The sequence below is a fragment of the Hydractinia symbiolongicarpus genome, chromosome 11 (assembly GCF_029227915.1).
Source record: "Hydractinia symbiolongicarpus strain clone_291-10 chromosome 11, HSymV2.1, whole genome shotgun sequence".
Lineage (NCBI taxonomy): Eukaryota > Metazoa > Cnidaria > Hydrozoa > Anthoathecata > Hydractiniidae > Hydractinia > Hydractinia symbiolongicarpus.
This window is the reverse complement of record NC_079885.1, coordinates 8,366,011-8,383,062: the sequence shown is the minus strand read 5'-3', so window position 1 is coordinate 8,383,062 and position 17,052 is coordinate 8,366,011. Positions and strand designations below refer to the sequence as shown.

General features: G+C 33.3%; 1 protein-coding gene across 2 annotated transcripts; it reads left to right on the top strand.

The window, feature by feature from the left end:
- Positions 1 to 253: 253 nt before the first annotated feature.
- On the top strand, positions 254 to 16,459 carry LOC130614206 (5-hydroxytryptamine receptor 2C-like). 2 transcript variants are annotated; one of them, XM_057435629.1, is made up of 2 exons: positions 254 to 343; positions 15,246 to 16,459. In XM_057435629.1, the coding sequence occupies exon 2, from the start codon at positions 15,268 to 15,270 to the stop codon at positions 16,450 to 16,452; it is 1,185 nt and encodes a 394-aa protein (XP_057291612.1). In that variant the 5' UTR covers positions 254 to 343; positions 15,246 to 15,267; the 3' UTR covers positions 16,453 to 16,459. The 2 variants fall into 2 exon arrangements, with proteins under 2 accessions (XP_057291612.1, XP_057291611.1); XM_057435628.1 differs by lacking the exon at positions 254 to 343 and adding an exon at positions 4,437 to 4,636.
- The last annotated feature ends 593 nt before the right edge of the window (positions 16,460 to 17,052 follow it).

Here is a 17,052-nt window from a genome sequence, read left to right as displayed (position 1 = left end):
CTCTTTTGTTTAACGTCAAGGCAGCCATTTCTCCCGCGAGACTATAATCATGTTTTCTTCCTTTTTTTGCACCCGCCACACATTCTATAAATAACAAATTACCAAAAATAAAAGATGCCCCCGGGGAACAAGGGCAAAAATAAATACTTGAAACAAAAAAAAAACCATTGGCATTCGATTATAATGTTCTCACAATAATCGTTCGATTCTCTGTAATTCGGCTTAAAAAATAACAATCGATGTCTTTTTTTGGAAAACATGTTTCGCGATAGCTTAAAAAAATTTGCTCTGTTGAACTGGGTCAAGTTTGTGAAGAGAGATGCAACTCAGCATCCATTTTAAGGTAAGCTATATTTTTCTAGTCAGTGCGAGTAATAACTGTTTTAAGAGAAAATTTGTTTAAAGATTTATCTTGTTTGTTGTTTGTGACATAATCACCGCTCCGCTTGCGGATGGTTGGTATACTTTGAAAACCTTGTAACCTCGTCATTATGTAAAAAAAAAATCTTAAAACATTAAAATATGAATATTATTTTAAAACCTTTTTGCTGAAGTATTGTGTCAAAGGAAGTTGCTGTATTTGCAACCTTTTTAGTACTTCCCATAAGTTTGAATGTTTGGCAATTGGAGTTGAGGTCATTTTTTCGATTATCTTGGTTGCAACTGGAGATTTTTTTAATTGTGCTTGCGTGTTCCAGAATTTTTTTATGAATATGGCAAAACATAAAGCTAAAAATCTGAGAACAGCCTAAAATGATGGAAAAACTTAAAAAATCTAAGATTTAAAAAAACATATGTTTTTGGAAAGTTAGCTGTACGGTAGAAAAAGAATGACATGAAATACATGACGTTTGAACCTCACATGATTTCGTTGACACCTTAATAAGAATTTTATGTATTACCAGATGTCTTGTTTTTACGTATTTCACATACTCAGTTATTTAGTGTATGTGTGATTATACTGAAGCGGGCACCCCTATGTCAGGGCATTCGGACCGGGTTGATTGTTTTCGGGTCAAGTTTTGATAAAAAATTTCGACAGAAAAGGGTAGGCATCTGTAAGAAACGGACAATTTATTGCACCAATGATTTCGCCTTAAACAGAATCATGAAGTTTCTCACATATGTAACAAAGTTTTCACATTGATATATTGCCTTAAATAATTCACGAGCACTGCTAATGCAAATGGTCCCACGTGAAGCCATTGTGTACAGTAATTTTAAAGAATTTTGTAGCTCAAATGAGAGTTTTCAACACTATAAATAGAAATCATCACTGCTATGATTAATATCTTCTGAAAACTAATATTTATGACGAATTATTTACAGTATGGCATTATTGCAGGTAATTAGCCCATACTGGCTCATTGAATATTGAAAATAATAAATCAAGATTAATCAACATTCAGCCTAAAATTTAATAACAAGCTCATTTGGTCTGAAAATTTCATAACATGTGCGCTTTTTTGATTAAGTTTTTCGATCCAATTATTGAAATTAAAACCTATTTCTTTATTTTTTGGTCAAAATCTGTTATTATGTTCAAAAAAGTTTTATCACCATCGTTATAAAGCGTAAATTCTGGAATTTAAGAAGTACAGTGCTACAGTTTTTTAAGAAGTACAGTGCTACAGTTGTTTGCATTCTTTCTTTTCTACCTGATTTCAATGTATATACTAATCACTAACATATATTTTTATGTATTTATAAATATATATTTTTATTTATCTTATACACAGGGCCTCCATTGATAGCAGTTTATTTTTTAAATTGACAGCAGCCACCCTGTATAAATGTGTTTTAAATAAATAAATAAATAAATAAAAATAGCTAATAAAATATTTTTTTCTGCTAATTCCTTTAAATTGATCCAAAAGCACTCCATAACAACTTTACAAGCCAACAACCCTTGTTCTTCTCAAGTTATTGCACTTTTAATTTTCACGAAATGGGCCCAGGAGATGCCAATTATGTGCTATATTCGCTCCACACGAATATACTAATGGGATAAGGGGGATTTTCACGGAGCGAATTGAGCGGCGAATTCAACGGCGAATTGTATCTGAGCATGCGCAATTTTGTTTGTTTTGATTTTGCATCGAACTGCGCATGCTCAGATAGAATTCGCCGCTCAATTCGCTTCGTGAAAATTCCCCTATAAACTCACAAGCTGTTACAAAAATTCTCCAGCTACGTCTTTATATTTATTTATAATTTTTAATTAACAGTTATTTTGTCTGAGTTTTCTAGCCAGCTAAATGTTTTAATCAATCTTATTTTCGCTCAAGATCTCGTTTTCCCGAAGTGCTAAGTATAATTGGCTAGGGTTCTCTTACAAGCTATAAATAACCCCTTTTAGATCTCAGCAATAGAAAAATAAGTTTGTGGTCGAACATACAACATGAACATATAAGATATAAGATATAGAATATGGCGGAAGAGAAAATATAGAAAACAGGTACAAAGAAAATGCAGTTCGTACGTACCTATTCTCCTAATATGAACGTACAGTTACAGATAATTTTTAAACAAGACGCTCCAAAAATAACATTTTTCTTTTCCTTTATTCTTCAGTTTTATTCTTGTGTAGCAAACCTCAACCACCGATGTTTAAAAGTTAAAACATACAACATATTGCGTACATATATCCGCAGTAATATTTAATAATGAAACTCGTCTTAAAACAACCGTCTATCAACTTGTTAAACTAGGGAGCCAATCAAATTCAAAGTCGGCTAGTACCAGAGTTACTACTTTCGCGCCAGCACGCACATCAGAAAGTGAAAAAGAAGCTCTGGGAACGAGATTGGAAAATTAAAGGTTGTGGTGCTTTGACAGGAAAAAATGTTTTCAATAATATTCTTACTCTTTAACCTGAACCAAAATCTTATTAGGGCGCCAATTTGACATAAAAATCACGCATTTCTTGCCTAGAATGATACCTTCTTACTTTGAATCAAAATAAACAATTTCACAACGCTCTAAACCGTATGAGCGTAAATGGGCGTTATATCTAGAAAATAAGTTAAAAAAAAATCGGATTTGAAGTAAAAATTACAGAGGCAGTAACAGCCTAAAAGGAAATCTAACTTTCTAAAGAATATTTTATTAAACATCCATTCAAAGCTGTAAAAGTCTTTAGTGTCTTGATATTCCAACATGTTATTATTTCTTGTAAAAAGTCTTATAAAGACTTCTGCTTCCATAATTTCATGTAGTAGGATAACTCTCCTAAAGACAAAAGTAATGGTTTCTCCGAAATTTTTTTTAAATAAAATTTTCTGTTCGCAGAAAACTTTTATCAGCTCCATCAAAGTTCTTTTAATCTATATTTTTAATATTTTGGCTATCAATGAAAATCAGGAGTGTCAGGAAGAAAAAAAGGTTTGGCCGCTATAATTAGTTCAGTTAGTATTCCACGTGAGCAAATAAAAGCTGTACATTTCTAACTTGCTTAATTAGAATTTTCTCAATAATTCACTTGCTAAAAGTTAAAATCTAAAAGCTAAAAATATAAAATGGAGTTTGCGCTTCTTGTTTTTATCATAATGTAAGAACTTCAAATCGGTTTTAAAATATTTTGTTTGATGAATTGGTTTGCATTATATTTCGCGAAACGAAAACGGATATGTAAAAGGGCTTATTGACTTTTTTTGAAACCAATTATGTTGGGTATTTGTTTCCTTGACTCTGTATTTGTTTTAAGCCATGCGGGAGTTGTCCTAAGGTGGTACTGATATGTCGTCATATGAACTGAAACGAACTAACATCATTTAAGTCGAACAAAACTATTTAGCCAAGCTTGATTTTCGGTTGGTTTTATTATTATTTTCCGTCACCGTCGTTGTTACTGTTGTTGTTGTTGCTCTTTTCGCCGTCGTTGTTTTTTTCTTGCTGTGGTTGTCGTCGTTGTTGTTGTTGTTGTTGCCGCTGTCGTTGGTGTTCTTGTTGTCGTGGCTGTTACTTTCCTATGCGCCGTCGTTTTTCTTTCTGTGGTTGTCGTCGTCGTCGTTGTTGTTGTTGCCGCTGTCGTTGGTGTTCTTGTTGTCGTGGCTGTTACGTTCCTATGCGCCGTCGTTTTTCTTTCTGTGGTTGTCGTCGTCGTCGTTTGTTCTTGTTGCTGCTGTCGTTGTTGTTCTTCTATGTTACTGTTAAAGTTCATTTGTCATTAAATTCCATCAGGTCAGGTATTTTTGGTGAAGTTTATATTTTTTTATTTGTTCACTTCTTTTTTTTCATAACACATGCAAACATTTAAAAAAATCACCAGAAGTTTAATTTGGCCTTGTACACCTTTAATTATACCCTTGGTAGTACTGATTTTCTTTACACGTTATCATGTTCTATTTTTACAGCCATCGTAATTAAAAACTTTTTGAAACAGCGCATTATTGTGAAAGCACGTGTAATATCGTGCAAGAGAAAAGTAATTAAAATGAAGCTTTGACTTAAGCTATCTTCCGTGACTTTTTGTATAAACTATATACACATAGATGATGGATATTTCGAACTATTTATGTGAAAAAAAACACGGTTGGTGTTAGAAAGGAGAAAAAATAACAATTTTTATGAAGTAGGAAATTTTATATCAAATCTCTTTGGAAATGTTTCGAGTCAAAACAAACTCCAGATTAAGGTAAGTTCAGTTTATTTGTTTTTCCTCTATTTCTGTGTATTTGGCGAATCGTACAACTGTATCGTGTGAATTTTCACTACCTAAGCGTTTTCTCCTAACTTTCCCCATTGTTGACTGTGTGTTACAAAGGGTGACCACTGTTCTTGGAAGCGTGTGAGAACTTTTTAAATCTCCTAGAAACGGAACATACTCCTGGAAAAGCTCATAGAAAATGAGAAAATAAATTTTGTGCATTTATTTTTATTTAGGGTCACTCTTTGCAGTTATCAGGATTTGGAAACTGTTTACGGGGTTTTTTCTCTTTAAAATTTCTGTATTTGTCGAACAATACTACTCCAGTTAAGAAGAAAAAACTCCTAAAAAGTCCTGGAATTTACTTTTAAAAAGGAGTGGACACTCATTTTCGTCTGCAGAGCTCTTTGAGTTTCGATGCTTACTTCAAAGAGCTCTGGGGTCGAGGATGGTTGCCACCCTGTTATGGACATGAAACAACATCAAACTTCACTACCCTCCCCTTTTTCTCAGTTAACCAAACCGGGCGTTGGTATAACTGTCTTTATTTCTCATGATGACTAATTCTTTATCAATCTTCAGTCAATTAAAAATTCAACGTTTTTTTTTTTGTTTTTAATGTTTTGCAAACCTGACAACGAAGCGACGCATTTTATGGTTGAACGATTATTTAAGACCTAGTCGTTAACCCGTGGAAAAATCCACGGAATCGCCCGTCTTTAAATTTTTCTTTTTTTTTTCTTTATTTTTGTTCCTTTTGTTTGCGTTTTGTTTTAATTTTTTTTTTATTATTTTTAAATCCTAAATTTTCTTAACTTTTTCTTAGGTCTCAAAAAATGAGAGTTTTTTTTTCGAGTTTTTAGAAAAATAAACAACATTAACCCGATTTTAATGACCTGTAAGGACCTATTATCAATCACGAAAGTGATTCGTGAAGTGAGAGCTAAAAATTTTTTCATAAGCGTTTTTAAATGAGTATTCTTAATTTTTGGGCACAAATAATTCTTAGAATATCTTTAGCACGGTCGAAATTAAAAGATCTGAGAATGCAAACTGGTTTAAAAAATACCCTAAAGGTGATCCTGTTTCAGCAGCATTATTCAACTGACAGACAGACAAAAAAATTTTGTTGGAAAATAGTTCAAATGAAACTTGAGATAATAAATTTTACATCAATGACAGGACATATTATCCATTACATCCGTTTCGGATTACCAACAATAATTTTTGAATGTTATTTTATTAATATAGAAGCGTTCATTTACTGTATGCAGGCGACCTTTCTCAGGGCTCTTCATACGCCTATGATATTATGACGGGACTGCTTCGTCGAACCTTTTAAGAATCGTTACATTCGTAAGGTTCAGTTGCTGATAAAATGCCAAAATTTCATTTTTTTTTATTATAACGTTTAACAACTTCCATGAGAGAACATAAAAACAAAGAGATCATATAAAATATAAAAAACAAAACAGAAAGTATACACACTTACGTTATACAAGGATACCCAAAATTTCAAAAGTTTTTGTAATGTCCAGTCACACCCATTACTGACCGGTGACGAACAAACTCTGTAACATAAGTTTAACTAAATTACCTGTCTTCTAGTGATGGAAATTTGATAAATTCTTAGAGATGGTTAACCCCTCCCTGCTCTCCCCCCCCCCCCCCCCCCCCCCATCAGGAGGCTACTTAATAACAAAAATCCAGGTAATAAGTAGGGTTTAACTTTTGTTAATAAAATAAGACCACAAAAGCTTATACATTAACTAAATATACAACCCTAACCCCATACCTTTTTTCTCTTTTCAATATTCTTTACACAACCACTACCATAAACACCCGTTGTGTGTCCGTCTCTGCGCTATTTTAAGGCAGTGCTACGTATACACGAAATACGATATAAAGGATGGGCGAACTAATCAACGAGTCTATATTATTGTACTTGACTTCCATGTGTGAGTCTAAAGATGGTAGCTGCGAGAAACGGCGGGCGTAATTTTGTTGATATTTTACGGGCTAATAACTAGTTTAATTTACTTTTTGGTTCTTCGTCACGTCTTTCTCGTGTTTTTTTAATCTGTAGTGCAGTTAGTTTGCTTTATTTTAATGCTTGTCAATAGCAACCTCGTTCCCAGCGCCTGTTGTTTCTTTAAGATCTTCAAAATGTCATAGCTAACGCTAAGAGATATGCTAAATCTTTTTTGTTTTGTGATAATCATAAGTATTTCCTTGCAATTAGCGTCGACATCGGCAGTTGCTGGTCCGGTTTTATTTTGCGATTGCGGATGCTGTCTAGGTCATTTCGAAGTTTAAGAACTGATACAAATCTTCTGTGAAGTCTTAGAATTCTCCCGTATGTTGATTATAAGCGTGTGCATTCGCTCACGTTTCATCGAATTCTTGCATAACTGTCGACGCCTCTATTGCCGAGTGCAAATGACTTTTTCGGATAATTTCGAGGGCTGTCATAAAGAAAACTTTCTGCCTCGATTTTTTAAAGACGTTGTAGAACTCGCGAAAATTAATTTCCTTCAGGTAATCATTCTGTTATGTATTTTTTTGACTTCGATAAACTTTTTCTTGCAGTTGGAAGGATATGTATGCAGGGAATAACTCTTTTATATAAAATCCACAATCAGCTGTAAAACCGGGACCCAGGACCATGTTGGTGGACCAACGACTTTAAAAGATAAAGCAAAAAAAATTAAGAAAAACCCATGAGGGCAACCTCTTTCCTAGGGTCTTGTGTCCCCTGAGCCGTTATTAAGGAGTGGATAACAATTTTCGCCGCTATTAATTTCATCAACAAGGCAAAATGGCCTGGGAACGAGGTTGCCAGAAGGGACTTTTCTTAATGGTTTAAGGTTTATACTTAATAAAACAAAACTCTTTGCTTTTGACTGACTCTTCGGAAAATGTGTTTCCACATTTAACTCTTCATTTGACATTTGTACGTACTCTGGTGCGAAATTAAGGAAATAAATTATCGTCAATTTCACGCTAAAATGTACGGGTTTTTTCGGGTTTTTTTTCTTCAGCAGTATGTAAATGATTCAGTATTCTTTGATATGGATATATTAAGAACAGTTCAAGTGGATTATTTCCTTTAATAACATTTCTATTTGAAATTACCAAACACGCATGTCTAGCGTAATCAATTGCAGGAAATAGAATGACATATCTTAGTTTAATTTTTAATTATTCATTTATTTAAATTTACTTGAAACTTCTACGTGTTCAAAATCTTTTTTTGTCTCTTCGATTGTTCATTTCTCGTGATATAGCAGTTTTAAAAATTTTAGATCGCGTGTCTGTGTTTTAACTTACTTTCCAGATTTTAAAAATTATTTCAGCTGCAAACAACATGATTTTAAAAAGAAACAGGTGGAAGAGTTTGAGAAGGAAGGTGGACGGAAGACTGGATTTTAATAGGGAGGAGAGAGGAAGGGTAACACGAGGGGGAGAGGGATGTTTATTGATACGTGTGGCCTAAGGAAAAGTGAGACCACAGTATTCTGCAGGGTGGGACGCGGACCCGGGACGCAGGTTAATTTTTCTTAATGGAAATACTCACGAAGTAAAATAATATCTCGAGATATGGGAAAGGTGATATCTGCTTTTTCAGGAATAGCCATAACTTTGCACAAAACAAAGTCTTATGAAAACCTTTAATTGCGTTTTCTCTTTGACCATGTTCACATTTCAGGCATTCTGGTTTTCGTAATATTATAAATTAAAAAAACTTGCTGGATCCTACCCTTTAGAGTCCTTGATCCTGCATGCCTGATAAATGCGAATATTCATTGAGAGAAAAATCACACAATTCAGTTATGGGCCGACAATACACTTTTCTAAATGTTTGAATACTGCCATTTTGCTTTTGATGTTGAAGATGCCATTTTGAAACTTATGTTGTACAATAACCTTCCACATCCAAGCTAAAATATTTTTAGCATAGAAAAAGTTCTTATTCTATAATACTTCAAATAGGTCGAACTGGATTGGTTTGTTCACACTGCCATTTTGTTTTTGATAATAAAGACGCCATTTTGAAATTTCTTCTCGCTTCTGAATTGGCATCATAGCAGTGTGAAAGAACAACGAAGTAATTAAAGCAAGATTTATCCCCGCCTTTAATAAAGACTTTATACTTTAAGTCAGTAAAAATTGCTAGTATGCCTTCACCTTGGTCGTACAAGCAAAAACATTAGTCACTTGCACAAATTTTTTGTTTAAAATTAATTTTTAATAAGGTTTTATTTTGTTTATTTGCAAATTCATAATTTCAATTAAAAATATGAACTGAAAATAACCAACCAGTGTATCCTCTTTTTAAGGTATCTGGCCTTAATGAACTGCAAAACGAGAAAGTAAAATCGGGGAGAAAGTTTAATCGATAAAAAAATAAAGGGTCTTAGTTTGCTCATTCGTCTACCGTAACTTTTTTTGTGGAAAAGTGAATAAATTTTCGTACCTATTTCCTAGATAAGTGATCAAGAATTTTTGCTACTTCTATCATTCTTCGTCAAAAAAGAGATATAGACTACAGAGTTGGTGGAAATAAAGAGTCGGACACTGGAAACTTTGCTGGTATTATTTATCTGAAATCATTATCCGTAGTGTCTAAAAAAAAAACTAAACCGAAAAATACGTAGAATTCTAAAAAGAAGGGTTAAAATATAAGACTTTGTGATGACTCCCGCATAAAACGCTGATTATAGCAATATTTTCATCGGGACTTGCATCCTTAAGTTTAATTGAAAGAAATAATTTCAATTGAATCCACGTATTAATAAATACTATATTTTGACTAAGTTTTATTTCTGGTAATAAAAAGGATAAAGAACGTATGTGGTATTATTTTCTTTCGCCCATTCAAAATAAAAAAAAGATCTTCACTCTAAATTAAGTCGTTTCCAGGGCACTGTAAATCATTCTTTTCATTAGGATCTCTGAGCCCCTGAACCATTATTACTGACTGCTAACATGCTCTGGGAACGAGTTTGACTGCAAATGACTTTACCCGCAAAAGTTCGTGCATAAACATCCTGCAAATTTAATTAATACTAAATCCATATTAATTTGACGTTGTAGCCTATTTTTGGTATTTTTGTTTGGTGTGTAAATAATACATGTCAAATACAGTCAACTTTATTAAACGCATGTTCCCTGAAGAAAAACGTTTCGCTTGTAGAATATTCTTAACTTTTTGTCTAATTTAATCTTGTGTATTCTTATAGAGTATTTTTTTATAAAAAAGCGTATATTTTACAAGTTTACAAGGTATTACGTACAGGTAGAACAGTGAACAAAAATTATTGTCGAAAGGAGACTACTTCCCTTTAAAGAATCTCCCTCCATTTCTTCGGATACTGACTTGAAGCGCGTTTTTAATGTTTTTATTGTTTTGTAGTTCTTTGAAATCTTAAGTTCTGCGGGCAAGTGATGTTACGTCCATACCTTACTTACATGCTTTTTCCGTTATACTAACACCTGCATCCTGTGTGTTCAAGATGGTTGCGCGCAGCTTCATATCAAGCCTCCGTAAAGTAATTCAACTATTTTATGTTGACACATGGACAAGGATGCATGAAATACCGATGCGAAAATTATGTACAACAACGGCGAATTCTTGTGAGTGTCCACGGGCTAACGACCAGAATTTAAAAAATTATTTACAGGGTTCCCACGCCTCCTAAAGAAAAAACCTAAATAATCCTAAAATATCCTATAATTTCCTGATTTTTTGCAAATGCTCCAAAAAATCTAAAGTTAAAAAACAACTATTTATGAAACTTGTATAATAGATTTTTTAGTGGAATATATGTCATTGTTGTACGGATAGTTTGCTTGAACATTTCATTTATTTTCAATAGTATTTCCCCCCTTATTCTTGCGAAAATATAACTTAAATTGTTTTTTATTTACGAGGTAGCACATAATTAGCAATATTTGCTAAGTTACCCTTGTCAATAATTCAAATTCTCCTAAAATCTCCTAATTGTCTTGTCTTTTTCCCGCCTATTGAAAAGATCTCCTAAAAAACACCTAAAATTCTCCTTAATTCCTTTAATTATCCTAAAAACGTTACTTGCAAAATGAGTGGGAATCCTGATTTATAAAAGAAACCGTAGGAGCTTATTGATTCGTTAAAAATTTACAAGTATTTTCCCAAGAATATGGATCATAGGGTTAAAATGATGTGGGATCTTATAAAGCTAATAAAAATAGTTTAGGAGCAATTCACGGGCACGAAACCTCGTGGTTTGGAGCCAAAAATATCATAAACCGTCTGTTTTTAAGTTAAAACATATGTACGAAAATATCTCATTGTTGCCATAGTAACATTCATTGTCCTTTGCATGTGTTGTCAATATATCGGGATTTATTTTTAAGGTGTCGTGTAGTCACGTGATCAAATTACGTAATTTATACAGAATCATTGACATAAAAATATCGGTAAGAATACGATTCGTTTATAATAAAAGCGAGAGAAATCATTTTTAAGTAAGTAGCGTATAGAAAGAAAAGTTTATAAAAAAAGCACTTTTTTGTTTGTTTATTTTGTTTTGTTTTTTATTTGTTTGTTTGTTTATGCTCTATATAATTCTATTTGTCTGGATACTATTGTGTATACATTCCAACACTGGAAATTTCAATGTTTGCAGATTTTTTTGTAAAGTATATTTTTGTGGATTTTGTGTGAGGTTAACACAAACCCAATGAATTTCACATAGTTTCAGTGTGTGTGACCACTAACCTACCCCCTAACCTTTCCCCTATATCAATAATAAAGTAGGAGAAACTCGTGCACCAAAGTCATGGGTACCTTGATATTAGGGAGAAGTGAAGTAGACCCCAAGGTACTGTAGTATATATATTTCACTTTTCAAATCTATTTTTACTATATTTTCACCTCATAAAAACATGAACACCTTTCTGACTATATTTTTATAAACTTGTGTAAAACAAGATTTCGTATACAGATTTAATATTTATTACCACTGTGAAAAATTAAACCAAATAAATAAAGGATTTACTCCTAAAAAATTTACAAAGGTTTTTTTAGTGGATGTATGAAGTCGGTTGTTAACGCATTCCTTTAAATCTGCTACGAAACGGGCAATTGCTTTCTGACTTTAGTGGCTTACAGGAAAGTAAAGCTAACAGCGGTGAAAGAAACGGTTGAGAGTTTGGTTGGGCAGATTATTGTAACAACGATAATAAAACAGACCCGAACAATGTGATGAGCGGAACAGAAATAAATGGTTTTTCGATCAAGTTGCAATTGAATTCTTTTTGTGATATTAAAAACGAATTTATTAAGTTGCTAATGACTAAGAAAAGCCTAACAACGAAGTGGTTTGAAAATAGGCTATGAATAATAATTCCCAGTTTTTAATCATCAACTTCAAAAATAATCACTTTTATAAGTAATTCATTTTAAATTTTTATTTTTTATTTTTTAAGAAAAGGTCTATTCGCGAAATATCTGATATTTATCGATTCGCAAAAATGAATACTCGTGAATTTTGTAAAATTTCGCGAATTGCATAATTCGCAAAAATTTATGACATTAAGTCGGTGGATAAGCCAAAAAAAACATTTAACGCACGTGTTACGCGGAGGGAGATGACATTACAACTTGCTGTAGACATTTCTAAGAACAATGGCTCCTAATAATATTATAATTTTATTTTAAATAAAAATTTGTAAGCTGTTATATTCAATTGTTGTCGTCATACAGCATCTTGTTTTGTGGTTCATTTTATGGTCTGTGAAGTAATTCTTTGTTATATAATAAACACAAGATTTTGGCTGAGGCGTAATGTGGCTTAAGTTGTTGTGTTATATAAGGTTAACTGTAACTCTCTTGTTTGACTTGGAAAGAGTTACGACAATTAGAATCAAACATTAGTTTCTCTTGTATGGAACTTTTATCACTTTTAAATAAAGATATGTCACAAAAAATATTTTTTATTTTATTTTAATTATTTTTTTATTTTTTTATTTTTTTATTTATTTATTTTTTCCGTACTATGTTTCTTAAAACAGATGGTGATGGAATGTTGTCTTTCTTGATTGTTTAATATTTTGTTTTACTGTCTATAATTATTTATCATCTTACCCGTTTATTTAATTTTGTTTATTCGGATGTGAGATTTCATAAAATTGTCTGGTGTAGTACTATTAAACGTTGTAGAACGTTTAGGAGCATGGAATTGTGTGATCAGTCGGTGAAGCCTATTGTTATTGCGAGTGTAAAATGTCTTTGGTGAATACCTTATCGGTTCAAAATATCGGTAAAAAGTGAACAATAGCTCAGTGACGTATATTTTGAACCGACCAAAAATTTCAACTTTTTTTTTTAGCAAACAAACAATTTCACCGACTTTATTTTTTACGTTACATATTTTTAGTGTCTTAAAGAATACAAATTTTGAATATTTTTAGTTTAACTTGTCAGTTAAAATTGTTATATAAAACAAGAACCATCACGCCCCGAAGGATTGTGATTTATCAAAACAAGCTCCTGCGGTCATGGTAGGAATCATTTTTTGGTCCTGGTTGTTTCTCAAATCGGATTTAGCTTGTTTTCTTTTTCGACAAAATGCAGTAAACAAAAAAACAAGTTATCAATTTGTCATCTAGATACTTTTGTTTATTTAAAATGTTTTGTTTTTGACAAGCTTTGGTACAGTTAACAACAAGATGCAGAATCTGCATAAATTATCTTTTTTAAAAATATGCAATTACAACAATACATTCACAATGGTGACACACCCCAAAGAGAGAAAGAGCCCTGGCATCGAGGTTGACCCAATTCTGTGTTTTATTTACACTTGGGAATACAAAAGACTAGACAACAAATGATGCTAGGTTTTAAAGCCTATTAAATGACTCGGTCAGTTACTAAAAGAACTTTTAGGACATAATAAAACAGGCTAGATATAGACACTAAGTTTGCCCAAATTTAAAGCTGCTAAATGGGACCAGCGATATTTTAAAAAAAGATAACTTTTTGAGGGAACAATTTCAAAAATATTCTTTACGGTAAACACGCTTTCAATTTCTACAAATATAGCTATTCAGATTGCAATCCTCCACAGAAAAACCCTAATTTTCGCCAAATTTTTTTGAAAACAAAAATTTAATTTTCGCAAAGTGGGCATGTTCGAATAATTCGCGAGAATTAAATTTCACGAGTTTTGCGTAAAAAGGATTTGATGGCATTTTGTTTCTCAATTTATATCATTTTCAAAGGAGTTTATGCAAATATTAATTTAAAATTGCAGAGTGCAACACATCTAAGCTATTTGTTTTGGCAACGTATTTTGTTTTGCTTTTTACGATTCCAGACAATTCTATTCGTGCTACCCTTAGAAATACATTAAGTATGACTGGTGATCAAACATAATAGCAAAATACTTTGGCTAATAATATCCGTGAAAAATATTGACAGGGAGAATAATAAAATTGTCATTTTAATCATATTTTTTTGTTTGTTTGATTTTTGTTGTTGTTTTTATTGCTAGTCGGCAGCCCGTGGAAACATCCACTGGAATTTTCCAACATTGTTATTTTGTGCAATTTTGTTCGTCTGTTACACGAGGTAATGAAATTGCTCGCCAGGGGTTCGAAATAAAGTTGTGACAGAACCATTTTGAAAAGACAAAATACGGGTATTATTATGCAGGTTATTATCCCTGACAAAATTTATGGAGTCAAGTTGGTAATTTTTGAAGTTCGTCCCGAAAATTATTTTATAGTCGATTTCTATACTAGATCCACGCAATTCGAATTTTTTTTTACAACCGATAAGGCCTTATCTTTGGTTTTTTGTTTAGATTTCAACTGTTAAATTGTGCTGATTGTTGCCGACGTCAGCGCGACCATTTTTCTTAAATTTCGGGGTTTTTGTGGGCCCTGACGTGGATTACTTCGTAAAGCTAACATGCCAGAAAGTGCCACTAGCGCATTTTAAACGTTACTTACCTAACGAATTTGAAAAAGTAGCACTTTCGCAGCCTGCCTGCTGCGCAGAATTGTTGTGTATTTTTCTATTGTTTAGACTCTAAACTAAAAACTTTTTGAAAAAACTTAAAACATGTGGTCGTATATTTAGAACTTACTGTAATTTTTTCCGCTGAAGATTTTTGAAGTATGTGACCTTTTTTTTGAAATAGTTAAAATAGTTTACGCCTTATAAATGTCGTAAATTATTTCAATTATAAATAAAGGCTGCTTTTCATTACATTCAAGATAATAGGGCTACTGGAATTTTTATTGGTTGTTAAAAAACTTGTAGGTCTGTCTCGAAGCTGACTCGTTAACTTTCAAAACTGCCGGAGTGTAAACATTGCGGCTAGAAAAAATTCTAGTGCGCATGCACAGATATTAAACGCTGAGAGATGCAGTCTAGAACTTCTTTGTGCGCATGCACATAGCCATTTTGGATATATATATATATATATTTACGACAGGTATTATTATAGAAAGATAGGTAAATTGACTCACTAAACTCACTAATGCCCTTGGATTTCTTGGATAAGACGCGTAAACAAATTGCAATTAAACTCTGCTTCTTTTTTAGGTATAACTGAAGAAAATACAATATGCTGAATTTTACTAACTCGAGTCATCATTTTCGTGAACCTGAGTGGATGTCAATCGCTCTCCATCTCACCAGCTCAGTTACATTCATGGTTGGATTTCCTATAAACATCATCATCATCAATCTTGTTGCCCGACGTGATTCATTAAGAAATTCGACAAATTTTTTCGTCAGCAGTTTAGCCGTCGCCGATTTGTTAGTGTTACTATGGATGATGATATGGATCATTGGGACGCATGCATTTGCCGCGTCGACGTTAAGTCGCTATATTTACTCGTCACTGGATATTTTCTTGGGTGTTGCAAGCATGCTTAATGTGGCATGCGTCAGTGCAGATCGCGCCATCGCTGTCTCGTATCCTTTAACTTACGAGAACTTGTTGACGAAAAAGCGATCATTTATGCTTATTTCATTTTGCTGGGTCTATGCCTTTGCCCTCTTAGGAGGTGCATTACTACGATATCAGTTCCGAAATCGCTTATACAATAAAGTAATTCTTTATCTCGGCTTTAGTAGCTACTTCGTACCTGTTTTTATTATCATCACTAGTTACGTCATCATATTTCTAATTATCATTCACAAGCTTAAAGGTTTTCGAGAGCTGGAAAAAGTGATGTCAAACGCAAGACTTGTTTTCAATAACCAAGATCCGTCTGAAAGAAGACGCCGTCGTCGGAGAAAATTATTGCGCGAGCTAAAGGTGACTGGTAACGTGTTGTTGATTGTTGTACCTTTCACAGTTGGTTGGACGTTTTTTATCGGGACACACTTTTACGAGACCGTAAACAAAGTGAAACTGACGAATGACGGATACAACTTTTCCCTTATCATCATTCCTTGGATTATATCCGGATTAAACCCAATTTTGTATCTTCTCTTAAACCGCTCACTCAGACGAGCTTTTATAAGCTCGTTTCGAAAAGTGTTTAAATGCGACAAAAATCCCTTCGAAGAATCTCGCTTCAGTATATTGGCGTCGTTTTCACGACGTGCATCGAGTGTATTTCGCCGTGCATCAGCAAGTATTGACGAAGAAAATGGCTTTCTAAACGTACCAAAAATTACCAATCGACGACGAGAATCGCATTCAAAATCGTCATGTGATGCAACCGCACGTGAAGTAGAAACAGCGTTTCCACACCGTGAAGAACGTGAGGAAATTGTTCAGTATGCTACCGTTGTTTAGCTCCCCCCCCCCCCCCCCCCCCCCCCCCCCCTCGTTGACTTCCTTTTGCTTATTTCATCCTCACAGCATAAGATTGTGTTAGAAATCATTCGAGACGCTTAAAGCAACATAACATTGCCAATATAACACGACTACAAACCGTTGAAACTTACAAAGAGAAATCATTTTTTAAACGCACTCATCTTCAACTGCTTTCGCTGTATATATTGTAAATAAAAAGGCATAGGTTTATGTATATTGCAGCTTATATTGATGTTGTTCTATATTTCGTTGAGTGTGTGGTGGCATACTATGTCTACTGCAGTAACATTTGTCCATAGAACTATCAAACTGTATTGTTACTACTTGTAGTGTCAATTGTCATTTAAATCTGCTAGAGTAAAAACGAGAAGCTGGATGGTAGTGAATGTCTTACTAGCTAAATTATTTCTAAGACCAACAGTGGTAGAATAGTGAAGATTTCTTTTGATGTACTTGTGTTTATATTTCTACTGTGTGATCATTCTTTGTCTTTATTACGTCATACTTCTTAAAAAGACCGAGCAAAATCAGAAAAAAATGACAATTGCAGCAAGATCTTTTTAGTTACGAAATATTAGG